Source organism: Choloepus didactylus, chromosome 6 (genome assembly GCF_015220235.1).
Source record: "Choloepus didactylus isolate mChoDid1 chromosome 6, mChoDid1.pri, whole genome shotgun sequence".
NCBI lineage: Eukaryota > Metazoa > Chordata > Mammalia > Pilosa > Megalonychidae > Choloepus > Choloepus didactylus.
In genome coordinates this window covers 30,058,996-30,076,343 of record NC_051312.1, presented here as the reverse complement: position 1 = coordinate 30,076,343, position 17,348 = coordinate 30,058,996, and the positions used below count along the sequence as shown (strand labels likewise).

The 17,348-nt window shown below is 35.9% G+C and overlaps 1 protein-coding gene across 1 annotated transcript; it reads right to left on the bottom strand.

Moving 5' to 3' along the window:
- Positions 1 to 614: 614 nt before the first annotated feature.
- Positions 615 to 10,297, bottom strand: LOC119536302 (olfactory receptor 4C5-like). Its single transcript, XM_037839056.1, has 2 exons — positions 10,283 to 10,297; positions 615 to 1,529 (listed from the first exon to the last, which is right to left on the bottom strand). The coding sequence occupies exons 1-2, from the start codon at positions 10,295 to 10,297 to the stop codon at positions 615 to 617; spliced, it is 930 nt and encodes a 309-aa protein (XP_037694984.1).
- Positions 10,298 to 17,348: the final 7,051 nt, after the last annotated feature.

Genomic DNA, 17,348 nt, shown 5'->3' with positions numbered 1-17,348 from the left:
CTCAAATGACTCCCCATTTCATTGATCTGCAACTGTTCAGCATTTTCTATTAAAATCGGAAAGCAAAAACTCTGTCTTGATTACTGAGGTATGATAAACTCACTCTTTTGTGCAAGCTGCTTTTATTCTTTTACAAGCGAATTCTGGTCCTATTAGTTAAGGCACAAATACATCTAATAAGATTTATTTTGGAGACAAAAAACTGTGTGGGCTGTTTTTGAAAGAAAGAGTGCTCCACACATATTTTTGTCTGGGAATATCATGTGCAAGTTTGCTCTATGGCTGTAAATAGAAAAATTCTGTATCCCTTCTTGAATTTAGCCAGAGAAAACAATTTATTCATGGAAAAGTCCTCTCAGATTACAAGGCAAATGGGGCTGCTTCAAATAATGCAACATAGGGACATTAATTTTGAGATGAGAACTACCTTAGGGCTTCTCTCATCTCCAAATCCATTCATTTCCAGTTGATACTTATCTCTCACAATTTAAGTCCTCCGTGACTTTAGCAGTTGACATAAAAACCATGAATTTTCAACAAAATAGTTATCCATCATCCTCTTCTATTTAAATATTTTTAAGTAGTTGGCTTATTACTTAGTTACTATATTCACATTAACTGTTACCCAACATCATCTTTCGACTCCAGAGCTTCCTCATGGCATTTTTCACCTCTGCATTTCTAAGGGTGTAGATTAAAGGGTTTAACATGGGTGTTACTAGAGTATAAAACACGGCCACTGCTTTATCAATAGGGAAGGTGATCATGGGCCTAAGGTACTCAAATATACAGGGAACAAAGAGTAAGATGACGACAGTAATATGGGAGGCACAGGTGGAGATGGCCTTCCACTGTCCTTCAGAGCTGTGAGTTCTGAGGGAGCAAAGAATAAAGACATAGGAAGTGATAAGAATAGAAAAACTGAGCAGACACATCAGCCCACTGTTGGCAACAACAAATAGTCCAAAGATGTGAGTGTCAGTGCAGGAGAGTTTCAGCAGTGGGTAAAGGTCACAGATGAAATGGTCAATGACATTAGGGCCACAGAAAGGTAACCACACAATGAAAAGTATTTGAATCAGAGCATGAAGAAATCCCCCAGCCCAGGACAGGACCACCAGGAGGCCACACACCCGCCAGCTCATTGTGGTCATGTAGTGCAGGGGCCGGCAGATGGCCACATAACGGTCATAGGCCATCGTCATGAGCAAGATGATCTCAGTTCCCACAAAGAAATGTGCTGCAAAGACCTGAGTCATGCACCCACCAAAGGAGATAGTTTTCTTCTCAGTGAGTAAGTTGAATATCATTTTTGGAGCCATGGTAGTTGAGGAACAAATATCTATGAAAGACAAGAAAGACAGAAAGAAATACATGGGGCATTCCAGTGCTGAGCTGGTGGTGATAGTCACTACAATAAGTAAGTTGCCTGTCAGGGTGAGAAAGTAGATGAGTGTAAACACAACAAAAAAAAGTTTCTGCACTTCTGCATTCTGTGTCAGGCCGAGGAGGATAAATTCTGTCACATTGTTCATTATTTCATGAATCCAATTTGTCATTTGGACAAACAATTTATCTGCAAAAATCACAGGGATTGCAAGAGTGATAAATAAATTTTGATCAAGCAAATAATACATCTCTCATGATTATTTGTTCCTGTAAGATTGATCAAGCAGATAAACCCCAGCCTTAAAGTTGGGCCATAGTATTAGCCACATATTGAACACATAGCCCTCTTCTGAACACACACACACACACCATTCTTTATGACTTTTTTAGTGTCAGGCATATCTCCTGCAATTGTACATGGGTGGATCCTTCCCTATCACTGCCCTAGTATTTTCTGTCGTAGAAAAACAGAATAAAAGGAAGTAAAAGCATAGATGTGAATTTTCATTGCCTTCTGCCCTGTTTGCTTTTCATCACATCAGCTGAAAAGGCTAAGCTGCAGAGTTGATTATCCTTGTTAATTTTACCTTTTTTTCAGGGTGAATAGGCAATATCAAGAGATTTAAACATGAAATTAGGGATGATGTAGTGATTTTGGAATCAACAGAAAAGAGTGAATATTATAGTTGCAGTAAGATACACTCTCACAGTTAGGTTTGTGAACTCATGCTACATCAAAAAAGAATTTTATAGGAATACCACAGATTCATTTTCAAAACCTCCAAAGGCATAACATCCAGTAGAGAACAAGACTGTGATGCAATGTACAAACCTTTAACTTATTTGAATCTCCTGAATTCACTACTGGGAATTTCATTTATACTTAGATTTCAGAGGTACTTTGTAAATCAGTACTCATTTTGAGAAAGATGTGAAATGTTCTCTTAATATGTTCTGAAAACAGATACTTTAATTTGAGGGAATAAAAGCACCATAATTTATTGGACAGAGCATACTCTTTACAACAGACTATTTTTGTATACATGTATACATGAGTAGCCATGTAGTTTGTACAATGTAATGGGTCTTTGGTATTATTGGTCTTAATTTTTTTATATATAATATAGGCATAATAACAAAGGACATAGATGAATTGAAGAGCATTATTTTACTCATGTCAAAGTTTGTAACCTAATGGTAAAAATATATTCCAAATAATTGATAAAAGAACAGGAATTAGATTATGTACATTAATATTCTTATCTTTGAATATTTGTTCAACATAACATGAAAAAGGAAGAGAAATGAAATACAGGAGACTACAAATGAACTAAGTATTCACCTCAAAAAGTTAGAAAAACTACCAGAAATTGGTATATCAGAAAATAGAAAAATATTAGATTTGGTAAATAAATTCAAAAGTGATGAACATATATAAACTGAATAAGAATCAAGTATGATCAGTTCCTAAAAGGACATCAGTTAAAGAATATTGAATAGGATATTAAGACTATAGTACTGGGGTAATAAAAGCTTATCAGTAAGAATAGGTATTTTTCAAAGCAACATGTCTTTTCTTCATATTATCATTTAAAAAATGGAAAAAAAGAAATAAAAAAATAAAAATAATGGCATACATTCAGTCCTTAAATAAAAGCATAAATATATTTAAAACAGAAAAGAATGAAAAGAATGAGATAAGTATGTATTTCATATGCATATTGGGATGGATTGTTAAGCAAAAATCTATGAAACACAGGAAAAATATGATATTTTAACTGTATAAGGACATGGAACACACTTGAAACTAATTGTGAAGAGTATGATCAACAGCTATTTCTACAAAAATAGCACTTACAAAAAGGAAAAATCTATTCACAGCATTAAGAAAAGTAAAAAATAATGAAAATGTAATTTCAGGAAAAAATGTGGCATTAAGAATCTTCTGTTTCTTAAAATAGCAAAAACTGAAATTTAAAATGTGAGATAATTTTAACTGCCAAATTAGCAAGGATGTATGAGAGTTATATTATCCAAGGCTTGTGTGTGTTGGTTTAGAATATTCTGTAAATAAATTTCACTCTATGTAATAAGGGCTTTATAATTGGTCATGTCCCTTAGTCTAGTATTTCTTACTCCAAGAATCTATTCTAGATACAAAGTAATGGGTGAAAATTATGCATGCAAATTGTATCCCATAATATTTTTTTATAATAGTGGAAAAGTGGGGACAACTCAGGATGTCTAATAGTTTAAAGGAAACTATTAAATAAATTAGGATGTGTAATTATAAATATCAGGGGGACATTTATGTGATTTTTAAGAATAACTAATGATGTGGAAAAGTACTTTTAATATTATACTGAGTGGAAAATCTAAAATATCAAATGCCACATATATTAGGCTATCAATTATATAAAATGGCATATATATGAAGAAAATTATTTAAAAACAGTATATTAAGATAAATAGTGCTATCTGAATAATGACAGTAATTGAAAATTTTGTAGGCATCTTTCATAAATTTCCTGATATAATTTTTCTATATAAAGAATATATCACCTTTATAATCAGTAAAATAATTTAATTAAAGAAGTTTTCTCTTCTTATCTCAGGTCTATGTCCATAACAACTTGAGTGACTGTTTTTCTAAGTAATGGGTATTCTGGTCATTATTCATAAAAATCTGTTATAGTAGAAACATATGTTTACATATAATTTACCTGTAAATTGAACCCTAGTGTCACCTAGAGAGAAAAATATCAATAAAGAATTGATTGTACTTACTTCTCTGAATGCTTTTGGAGAACTAACAGGTTCAGTCTATGACAAGGCATCTTATTTTTAGAGAACACTCTGCATGGACTTAGCAACAATTGACCCATCATTAACTGCTGCTTTGCAAGTTCATCCATTGTTATTTTAGGTATAGTGTATGTTTTCCTCAGTTATTGACTAAAAATAATTGCTAAGAGTGACTTCCCTACTCTTCTGCAATTCACCCATTATTACCTTAAGCCTCTCTCTTCCTCAGTAAGTGACATGAAAATGATTGCTAAGAGAGATTTCCTAAATAATCTGAGTTCATGCATTGAGTTTATTTTTGCTCTGGAGGCTCACACCGTCCTGTGGATGTGGGCCTCAAGCAACCCAGCTCAGATATGAATTTCCTTAGGCAGAACTTCTGAATCCCTAGGCTTCAAAAGAAACTGATGGACAAAACCTTATCATTGGAGTCCATCTATCCGAAGTTTCTTTCCTACACATTTGTCATTCTTGCATTGTTGGTGACAAGATGATTTATACTATAGAAGTCACTTGATCAAAACTAACCTGATTATTACCCTGAGCAAACTATGATAAGGCAGAAAATTTAAGGATTACAAATACCATGCTTTGCAATTAAATAAAATTACCCTGGAGTAACACCTACCTGAATTCAGCTCCTTTAAGACGTTTTCCTTAGAAACCCAATGCTCATCCTGGAGATAGGTCCTTTGGCCCTAGAGTCTGGATCCAAATAGTTTGGAAACTTAGAAACAAACAGCACCTATAATCTATGACTGGCTTTGTCAAGTAGTCTCTAGGCTCAAATATCTTCAGTATTCTCATGCATGAGTATGGAGAATATTTAAATAGATTTTCCTCCAGCTGAGGAATTAGGGATGCTCTGAACTTTGAACTCCCAGAGGATTAGAATTAACAACTTTAGCAAAATGGCAGCCAAGCCATTTGGTCCTGTTGTCCCTTGTGGCTGTGACATCTGTGGTACCAGTGTTGCTGGGCATGTAGGGGAGAGAGAACTGGGGTGGGGTGACAGTCTCTCTATGGCTGTGGCTGGGAAGTGACCTTAGAATCTGGGACTAGGGCACAGAATGTTCTAGTCATGGGAGTAAGTGTTCATGAGCTTATCAGAACACATGAAACAATCCTAACATTATCTGACTCACTGATTTATTGGTGGGATTGATCAAGATAACAACTGAAACATCTAACCTAATGAAAAATTTTTATGCTACGGTTGATGGCCTAAGGATAAATGCATGTAGAGTGGAGAAATTGCTACAAAATATTAAAAATGTGAATCATGATTATAAGCAAGTGCTTTGGAGTACAATAAATTGCACCTCCTAGAAATGGCTGTTTTACTTACTGCCTATGCAACCATGGGCAAGTTTATCAGCTTCTTTAGGCCTCCTTTCCCACATATGTGCAAAGAGTATGATGAGGAAAATTTCTTAGAGAATATAGTGGGGTTATTTGCAATAATGCATGGAACGCTTAAATGGTGTCTGGCATAGACACCATTTGTTGTGTGTTGTCATCCTCTGTAGAAGAAAGGAGAGCTCCATGTTCTAGCAAGAATTGTCTCAACTCATATATGTAGCTTGCCTTCTTTATCTTATAATTCTGGTCAAATGCAGAAAGCAGGAGGGAAGATTGGCCAAGTTTTGAAGAATTGATGTAGATTCACAAATCCTTACAATTCTAAATATTTTATGCATGTTTGATGTCTCCACTAAAAATCTGACATTGAAGTTAAGATTTCTGGAAAAGGTTGTAGGAGATAAAGAGAATGCAAATATCATTAGAACTAATAATTAATGGACACTTTCATTTATCAGTCACTATGCTAAGTTCAGTAAATCATCTGAGTCTCATATGATCCCTATGAGGGAGAAAATATATATGGAAATTTGGCCAAGAACCAAAGATAATAATTAGTACTGCTCAGATTTAAGCCTGGAGTGACCTGATTTCTAATCCTGAGCTCTGTTCATGACATTATTTTACATCATATGAAACTGGTGCTCTGATGTGTCTTACACCCTGGATGTTGTGGGAGGGGAAGGGCTGATTCGGACCAGCTCAGGATTGTTCAGGAGCTTTGGTTCCACCACCAGGGGGAGACTGGACTTGCTACTCAGGCAGATCCATGTGTAGCTGCTGAACAGGAGAAAGGGGGTGGAGGAAGAAAGTTCAAACTATCTTTCATACCTTTGCCCCCCCATCTAGGAACCTCCTTAAGAACATTCTAAACACTTTGATTTTGGGATTTCTTGATGGTATAGGTGGAACCAAAGTCTATTCTAAAATTCAGATTTAAGAACAGGGACATCCTCTACATGAATGGGCCATGCTAGCCTCCCAGAAAACTTATATTGAGAAGACAAGAATCTGCATATATTTTCCAATTCTTCCATTTACTGATTATATGACTCTATGAATATCTCTTAACTTACCTGAGCCAGTAAAACTCTTGAAGAAATAGTGTTATTGGGATTTATACCAAAATATAGCTTGTGAAATCATCAAACTAGTGTATTATGCAGCCCATTATTATTATTATTATTATTATTATTATTATTATTATTATTTTCATGCATGTTTTTATTTTATTACTCATCTGCCCATACACTGGATAAATCAGTCACAAGGATTTTATAATCACACAGTCACAAGATGAAGGCTATATAGTTAAACAACCATTATCAAAGATCAAGGCTACTTGTTTACAATTTAACAATTTTAGGTTTTTCCTTATGGCTATTCTAATACATTAGAAACTAAAAATAAATATCTATGCAATGAGTCAGTAGTCATAATTATTTGTTAAATCCTAACTTCTCAATTACAACTTCTCCCTCTCATTTGATCATTCTTTCAATATTCAGGGATATCTGGGCAATGATCATTCTAACTTCTTCATGCTGAAAAGACTTTGCCTATTTTTAAATTGGATTGTTTGTTTTTTTTATTGTTGAGTTGTAGGATTTCTTTATGTATACTGGATAACAAACCCTTATGAGGTATGTGGTTTCCAAATATTTTTTCCCATTGATTCAGTTACATTTTCTCCGTTTTGACAAAGTCATTTGAAGTGCTGAAGTATTCAATTTTTTTTCTATTTTTTTCTTTTGTTGCTTGTGTTTTGGGTGTAAAGGCTAAGAAACTACTGCCTATGACTAGATCTTGAAGATTTTTCCCTACATTTTCTCCTACATGTTGTATGGTATAGTTTCTTATATTTAGGTCTTCGATCCATTTTGAATTAGTTTTTGTATAAGATGTTAGATAGAGGTCCTCTTTCATTCTTTTGTTTATAGATATCTTGTTCTACCAACCATTTATTGTTCTGTCCTAATTGAGTGGACTTGGGAACCTTATCAAATATCAATTGACCATAGATCTGAGGGTCTATTTCTGAGCTCTCAATTTGATTCTGTTGATCAGTATGTCTATCTTTATGTCAGTACCACACTGTTTGGACCACTGTGGCCTCATAATGTGATTTAAAATCAGGAAGTGTAATACCTCCCACTTCATTCTTTTTCAAAATGTTTTTGGCTATTCGAGTCCCATTACCCTTCCAAATAAAACTGAAAATGAGCTTCTCAAATTCTACAATTTAGTCTGTTGGAATATGTTGAATCTGTAGATCAATTTGGGTAGAATTGACATCTAAATGTCATTTAGTTTTCCAATCCACAGACATAGAATCGTTTCCATTATTCAGTCTTCTTTGATATCTTTTAGCAAAGTTTTGTAATTTTCTGTGTATGAGTCCTTTACATCTTTGGTTAGGTTTACTCCTAGATATTTACTTCTTTTACCTGCTATTATATACAGAATTTTCTCTTGATTACCTCCTCAGATAGCTCATAACTACTGTGTAGAAGCACCACTGATTTTTTTTCCTTGCAATTTTATTGAGATATAGTCACATACCATTAAATCATCCAATGTGTACATTCAATTGTTTACAGTATCATTGTATAGCTGTGCATTCATCACCACAGTCAATTTTTGAACATTTTCATTACTCAAAAAAATAATAAAAATAAAAGTAAAAAAGAACACCCAAAACAACCCATCCCCCATGTTGCCTATTATTCATTTACTTTTTTTGTCCTTATTTTTCTACTCATCTGTCCATACACTGGATAAAGGGAGTCTGAGCCACAAGGTTTTCTACAATCACACAGTCATACCTTATAAGCTATATAGTTATACACATGAAACAAAGCTACATGGTTGCATTTCAACATTTTCAGGCATTTCTGTCTAGCTATTCAAATACCCTAAAAACTAAAAAATTATATCTTAATAATGCATAGGAATAAGTTCAAGAATGACCTGTTGACTCCATTTGAAATCTTTTAGCCCTTTAAACTTCACTCTGTATCATTTCTCTTCCCCCTGTTGGTCAAGAAGGCTATCTCATCCCATGATGCCAGTTCCAGACTCATCCTTGGGAGTCACGTCCCACACAGCCAGGGATATTTATACCCTTAGGAGTAATGACCCACAGCAGGGGAGAGCAGCAAGTCAACCTACTAAGTTGACTTATAGAGAGAGGCCACATATGAGCACCAAAATAGGCCCTCTAGGGGTGACACTTAGGCACAATTATATGTAGGCTTATCCTTTCCTTTGGAAACACCATCGATTTTTGTGTGTTAATCTTGTATCCCACCTTTTTGCTGAACCTGCTTATTAGCTCTAATAGCTTCACTGTCATTTTTTTTCTAGATTTTCTAAATATAGGATCATGCCATCTGCAAACAGCAACAATTTTACTTCTTCCTTTCCAATTTGGATGCCTTTTATTTATTTTATTTCCTAATTGCTCTAGCTAGAACTTCTAGCACAATACTGAATAGCACTGTTGACAGGGGTCATCCTTGTCTTGTTCCCAATCTTAGAGGGAAAGATTTCAGTCTCTCACCATTAAGTATGTTAGCTGTGGGGTTTTCAAATATGCCCTTTTTCTTGTTGAAGAAGTTTCCTTTGATCCCTACCATTTGAAGTGTTTTTATCACGAAAGGATAAAATGCCTTTTCTGCATAAATTGAGATGATCATGTGGTTTCTCCTTTTTAATTTGTTACTGAGATGTATCACATTAATTGATTTTCTTGTGTTGAACCATCCTTGCATAACTGGGATAAAATCTTCCTGATCATGGTTTATCATTCTTTTAATATGCTGTTGGATTCTATTTGCAAGTGTTTGGTTGAGGAATTTTGAATCTATATTCATTAGAGAGATTGGTCTGAAGTTTCCTTTTCTTGCAGCATATTTATCTGACTTTGGTATTAGGGTAATGTGGGCATCATGGAATGAGTTAGGTAGTGTTACCTCTTCTTCAACTTTTTTGAAGTCTTTGCGCAGGAATGATATTAATTTTTCTTGGAATGCTTGGTAAAACTCACCTGTGAAATCATCTGTGCTTGGGTTTTTCTTCTTTCTTTCATGTTCCTGATGACTGATCTGATCTCTTTACTTGCGATTGGTTTGTTGGGGTCTTCTCAAGTCAGTGTAGCTTGTTCGTTTGTTTCTAGGAAGTTGCTCATTTCATCTAAGTTATCTAGCTTGTTGACATACAGTTGTTCATAGTAACCACTTATGATTATTTTTATTTCTTCAGGTTCTGTGGTAATGTGCTCCCTTTCCTTTCTAATTCATTTGCAGCTTCTCTCTTTTTTCTTTGTCAGACTAGTCAAGGGTTTGTCAATTTTATTGATCTTCTCAAAGGACAAACTTTTGGTTGTATTGATTCTGTCTATTATTTTTTTTATGTTCCAGTTCATTTCCTACCACTATAATGTTTGTAATTTTTTTTTTTCCTTCTGCTTGCTTTGGGCTTAGTTTGCTGTCTTTCTCTAGTTTCTCCAGTTGTTCACTTAGTTCATTGATTTTAGCTCTTTCCTCCTTTTCAATGTAGGCATTTAGGCAATAAGTTTCCCTCTCAGCACTGCCTTTGCTGCATCCCATAAGTTTTGATACATTGTGTTTTCATTTGTCCCAAGATACTTACTGATTTCACTTGCAATTTCTTCTTTGACCCACTGATTAAGAGTGTGTTATTTAACCTCAATATATTTGTATATTCTCTGGTTCTCCATTTGTGATTGATGTCCAGTATCATTCCATTATGATCCTAGAAAGCACTTTGTAAAATTTCAATTTTTTTTAATTTATTAAGAGACATTTTATGCCCCAGCATACGGATTATCCTTGAGAATCTTCCATGAGCACCTGAGAAGAATGTGTATCTTGCTGTTTTGGTTTGTAATGTTCTATACATGTCTGTTAGGTCTAGTTCTTTTATCCTATTATTTATGTTCTCTATTTCTTTATTGATCCTTTTTTTAGTTGTTCTATTGGAGAGAGTTGAATTCTCCCACTATATGGTATAGTCGTCTATTACTCCCTTCAGTTTTCCCAGGGTTTGCCTCATGTACTTTGGGAGACCTTGATAAGAAACCTATAAATTTATGATTGTTACTTCTTCTTGTTGAATCACCTCTTTTATTAGTATACAGTGTCCTTCTTTATCTCTTACAACATTTTTGCATTTCAAGTATTTTTTTCTGGTATTAGTATAGCTACCTCAGCTTTCTTTTGGTGACTCATGAAATATCTTTTTCCATCCTTTCACTTTCAATCTATTTGCATCTTTGGGTCTAAGATGAGTCTCTTGTAAACACTCTATAGAGGGATCATATTTTTAATCCATTCTGCCAATCTGTGTCTTTTGATTGGGGAGTTTAATCCATTATCATTCAAAGTTATCATTGTAAAGGCAGTTCTTGATTCAACTGTCTTATCCTTTGGCTTTTATTTGTCAGATCTATTTTTTTCTCTCTCTCTTTTTGTCCTTTAAGTTACCCTTACAAATTTTGTTTTCAGTTCTGTACACTATTCCAGATCTTTCTCTCTCTTATATTTTCTTTTCATCCAGAAGGACTCCCTTTGTAGTTCTTGTAGGGTCAGTCTCTTATTAATGAACTCTATTAGCTTCTTTTTATCTGTGAATATTTTAAAATCTCCCTCATTTTTGAAGGACAGTTTCACTGGTAGAGAATTCTTAGTTGGCAATATTTCTTTTCAAGTATGTTAAAGATATCTAGCACTGCCTTCTTGCCTCCATGGTGTCTGATGACAAATCAGCACTTAGTCTTATTTGGCTTCCCTCTTATATGGTGAATCACTTTTCCCTTGCTGCTTTCAGAATTTTCTCCTTCTTTTTGACCTTTGGCAGTCAGATTACTATGTGTCTTGGACTGGGCCTATTTGGATTTATTCTGTTTAGATTTATTTATGCTTCTTGAATTTGCATATTTTTATCCTTTACAAGGTTTAGGAAATTTTCAGCCATTATTTCTTTGAATATTTTTCCTGGTCATTTTCCCTTCTTTCCCCTTCTGATTTCACTTGCAATTTCTTCTTTGACCCACTGATTAAGAGTGTGTTATTTAACCTCAATATATATGTGTATTTTCTGGTTCTCCATTTGTGATGGATGTCCAGCATTATTCCATTATGATCCTAGAAAGTACTTCATAAAATTTCAATCTTTTTAAATTTATTAAGTGATGTTTTGTGCCTGTGATGCATGTCTTTATACATTTTGTGTTGTTAATTATTCCCCTGAGATCTTGCTCAAATTTTTCCATTTTTTTCTCCATTTGTACTTTTGTCTGCTCAAATTCAGTCTATCTTCTAGCTCACAGATTGTTTATTCTGCTTCTCCATATCTGCTGTTGCATTTCTCAAGTATATTTTTAATTTCATCCAGTGTGTCTTTCTTTCCATAGTATCTGTTATTTTTCTATGTATTCTTTCAAATTCTTCTTTATGCTCTTCTGGTCTCTTCTTAATATCCTTTTTCTCTTTGTACATATTTTCCATCATTTCTTAGTTTATTCCAGAGATTTGTTTGTACATGTTTGTTTAGTTCCTCCAGATTTTGCATCTCCCCAGACTTTTTGATCTGTTCCTTCATTTGAGCCATTTCTTCTTGAGTTTTAGTATGCCTTGTGTTTGTTTTTGCTGATATCTGATTATCTGATTATCTTGATGAGTCTATTCTGAAGGTTGATTTCTCTCCCTTGTCTAGGGTTTAGTTGTTCCTGTGTTTGCACAAGGGCATTGCTTTGAGAGTTGTTTCATCCATATTTCTCAGCTAAAACAGGGCTTGGTACCTGTGGAAGGGGCATTGACCAGTTCTAATGGGCCTGAGGTAGGGTCTGGAGAGGCTTTGAAAAGCCCTGCAGTTTCCCTGCACTTTCCAGCCTGCCCAACAAATGGCACTTTTTGGTGACTTAATCATCCTCAGAAGCTGTTTACCTCCTGGATCTCTGGCAGCATCTGACTGAGTGAGGCTAATACTGTGGGATTCCTGTGCCCTCACTTTGCTGGCAAAATATGGCTCAATGTAGGCTGTTGTCCTCCACTTTACTTGTGTTGGAAGATTCCCTCAGCTGCCCCAGTCTGCAGCCACCCTCCAAGCAAGGATTTTGCCTCTAGATATTTGTTTTCCTCAACAGTGGGGGATGCCATCAGGCCCCAGAGCTGGAAACATAGTCTCTGTCTATGTTTTTTCAAACTCTGTATCCCTCACTGACCTGGGCCTTGAAAGGTCCTCCCCGTCCCCCTGGTACCAAATAGTTCATTTGGGTAGTTTCTATCTGGCTGATTTTAAGGAAGATTTTTGGTTCCCTACCTGATTCTCCATTTTGGCTCTTCCTTGCTGCCCTTTGTATTCTGCCCTCCCCCATGGCTTAAGTTCTGCTATGGGTCCCTGTGGGCTTTGGATTCTGTGTCAGGAAATAGGTGGGGATCTGTCTCAATGTTTGAGAGATTTTATATTCTGTGTTCCCAGTGGGAGCTGGGTGGGATCCCAGCTGCTGCCTCTGGGGAGTTCCTGAGCTGGGTGTGACCAAGTGAAGGGGAGGTGAGAGGATTGGCTGGTCTGGGACAGACCTGACATGTTACTCTTTCTTTGATTCAGCATTTGTGGGATCCTTTTCCAGTCTATACCTTCATCCATCATTCTGAACAAGTGAGAATCACCATTTTCTCACTGAATTTCTGGGGACAGGTTCTTAGTAGCTGTTTACATCACCATATTGATGATATCACCCTGCAAAAAACCCATGGCTTTTTATATTCTGTGTAGCAATTATTTACAATGCTCCAGGTATAGATTATATAACCAATATGCCAGGTAATATAAAAGTATTTAAACTACATGTATGATGGATAAGAGTTTTGTTGAAAATTCAGTTTTTGTTCCTGTTGAAGTCAGAGTAGATATACTATTGTTAAGTATTTGATTTGGATCAACTGGGACTATATGGGTTTGGAGGAATGACAGAAAGTGATTAAGGCAAGACTCTTCACAAAATTAACGCTGCACCATTTATTAAGGTGCAAATCAAGCAAGATCCAGAATTATTTTTTCTGCCTAAAGTTAAGGGTGTATATTAAATTCTTCCAGATACATCCAGAGAGTAACCTTACTCATGCTATGTCCAGGTAGAAGATCTTGTCAGAGCACATTTTCTGTCAAAGCAACCTACAGAACACTGCATCTCTAGAATAGGTTTTATTGAATGGATTTGAACCATAGATAACAGAAACAAAAGCAGTAGGTACAAAAGAGAGTTGATGATATCTGAGTAAACACAACTGAATATCTGCACTTTCAAATTTGATTTGAAAATTGCAAGCCAGTTGCAGCATAATGAAATCATGTCTTTTGTGGTGTAGACACTTAAGAGTGCAATTTTAAGTCAATGAATCCAGATAAAAAAAGAGCCAAATTCAGGCCAGTGCAGAAGTCCAGACAATGTAGTGACTTCACTACTATCATCATAACTGAATTAATACAAATTAATCCACATACTGAACTTAATCTTATGTTAATTACAAATTGTATATCAATTAATATTGAACAGTTTAGCAAACAATTCAATCCCAAAGGGAACTCAGTTTTCTCAATGGTGGCCAACCTATTTGCTGATCACCAAATATCCATGTGCTCCCACCATATTTTCATCCCTCTTGTATTTATGTGGAACCATGTGAATAGAATAAATTAGTGATGTATTCCATGCTGAGACAGAAATTTTAGACTCAGAATTCCACTCCCCACCTTTCTTTTTCCCTGCTGTACCATGTCTGGAAAAATATGCATTAAGATGCCATGCCTATGCAGAGGAAGCAACCTGGATTATTGAGTAACTACACAGAGAACAACTGCCCTGGAGGATTGTCCATCCTCAGTGGATTCTGCTTGAACATGAAATAAAATTGAATATATTAAGGCCTTCAGATTTCAGCATTCCTTTGTTATTACAGCAAAATGCATCTAATCCTGACTAAGGACTACCTTTATCTTTACAAAGACTTATAAGAATTAATAAGAGAACAGGTTAGCATAAATTTTGTATTTATCTTGATTCTCAAATAATGTAAAATGGAAAATAGAAATCTTTGCAAAATCAAGTTAAATTACATCCTCTATGCTTCAGTATAAGGCCCTACTCCAGCTAAAATATTTAAAACTTAAATTTATATATCAACTTTTTCCCCCTTTCTGTAATAATGGAAGGCAATGTTAAAGAAAATGATACAATCAGACTGTGGGGTGCCAAGAACAATTATGAATTCTGAAATCAGGTCAGTATTCAATACTTACTGAACAAATTTTCCAGCTGCTCTAGATACTTTCATCTTCTACACATTCATCTTAGTGTAATTTCCAATTTTGTTCCAATTTTCTATAGTCCTTATTCCACAAATTCTCATCTCAGAAGAAGCCTATGCCTCATCCTTGCGATGAAAGAGGAACCATCACAGAACAATTATTTCAATCTCAATATCATTATCAATATTTCAATCTATAAACTCTCTTCATATATATACCTTTATTCCTAATGAGTAAAACATATGCAAGATTCCAATTTAATCATAATATGCTTTCTGCAACCTTGCAGAGCATCACCTTCCTTTGTTATCAATCTTTACCTTTAAACCAAATTAATACATATTGAAGCCCATGACCAGGAAAGGGAAGCAATGCCTTCAGCTGTATTCTCAACAGACAATTTTTTTGTCTTTTGTTAGTGTGCTCCTTAATCACAGTCTGTCCCTTTCCCTTGATATTTTGAGTCCAACCTGTGCCTTTGTCTAAGTAGATGGTGGGGATTGGCACTTACTCCCCACCTACAGAAAATGTTCTATGGAAATAACTTCTTTGAACAAGAAACAAGAATTTTAGGGGTCCATTGACTCATATATGTACTTAGGTAGTACATAGTTTTATCAATCTGTTTAGTTGGAATGCTATCCATAGAAGGGACATTGGCTTACATATTGGCTTACACATCAACAACTCTGGTAGTTTATCTCAATCAGACAGGAGAGAAACTGGATATATGAAAGCTCCATATGCTAATATGAAATACCACTCTACTTCCTTTGCTTTTCTCCTGGAGCCAGCACCTTAGTAGGGCTTACCAGGAGCACTAGAACATTTGGGTACAGTTCTGGTCATTGTATGACTATCCACACCATTTAATGAGATGGTAATTTATGAAGCAGGTCCAGGCAGTGAATGGACAATGTTGGAAAGGGAAACAAAATAATAACTGGGAGTTTGGAGTGAGAGGAACAGACTGAGTGAGGTTGGCACAAAATTGAGGAGCAATCGAGAATAGAACTGAAGATGCCATTTCCTGTTTCTGGTTCTGGACTTTAGGGTTGTGTCAGTTTGTCAGTTTCATTTAAAGGTAAAGATTGATATCAAAGTAAAGGTGAAAATGTTGGAGTGAGGTTTCTTGTAAGTAGAGTTACCATAATTAAACAGTAACTTTTACACCTGAACCCGTTGATAAGTCTGAGAAAGATATGAGAAATGGTCTTATAGATAAAGTTGTGAGTAGGAGGCAGGAGCTTAAAAGAGTGATTCTGAGATTGCTCCTGTTTCCTGTGAAGTAGGAGGCATATTAACTTCTGGAAAGGAAGGTAAGGTCATGGAATGGGGGTTTTTAGAGAAAAAGGGGGGAATTTGACCCTTTGATGAGAAAAATGGGTAGAAAATGGGGATAAGGACACCCAGGAAACATTCCTAGGAGCATTGATGCCATAGTTCTAATGAGAGTACAACAATTTTTAGGGGCATGTAAGTGTGTGATTGTGTACTGCTCCTCATTTTCAGGAAAAAAGGTAGATATAGCAGTTGCTATTAGTGCCCTGCCCTTAGCAGTTGGGCTTTTCTATTTCCATGTGCACAGGCTGACTTCCAGCTGCCAGAATCTGTATCTCTTTGCATGAAAGCTTTGTCTAAAGCCATGGAGGGCAGCTCTGCTGACACTTACTGCAGGCCAGAAGTTCCAGGAGATTAACCCCTTCTGAGCAGTCCTCAACCAAAACTTGACAGGAATTGGTGTATAAATACCCTAGCTTCCTAACCATGAGGTGGAATAATTATAAGAATTGTGTTTTACAACAATTTCTAGAGGTTATTTGTGATATTACTCTTCATTTGCCCACAACAAAAGTAGAAAAATCCTGACTTCACAGCCCTGGGAAATCTATATTGAAATCACATCACTGATAGGGAAGGAGTGGAATCCCAGGACTTGGGTCAGGGCATCTGGGTGATGCACTGGAGAACCTTGAATCCTAGGTCCTTAAGAAGTGTCCCACTTCCTCTTGCCAGAGACTGTGTGCTGGTTTGAAACTGTTATGTACCTCAGGAAAGACTATGTTTTTTAATGCAATCTTGTGGGAGCAGACTTAACTATGCTTGGGATATTCGATTAAGTTGTTCCCATGAAAATGTTGGTGGGTCCTTTGACCAGATTTTTCCATGGAGATGTGACCCCTGTCCTTTTAGGGTGGGTCTTAGTTAGATCACTGGAGTCCTTAATACAGCTGAGAGCCCACACAGACTGAGACACTTGGAGATGCTGGGAGATGCAGACAGAAGGACATTCAGAGATGCTAAGCTAAGAGATGAAGCCCAGAGTCTTCCCCAGAGAACCTAAGAAAGGACTCCCAGATGCTTAGAAAGAAATGCCACAGGAGAACCAAGCAGAAAGCTGAGAGAAGCTAAGAGAGACAGAAACCCAGAGACTTTTGGGAGAAAGTCATTTTACAATG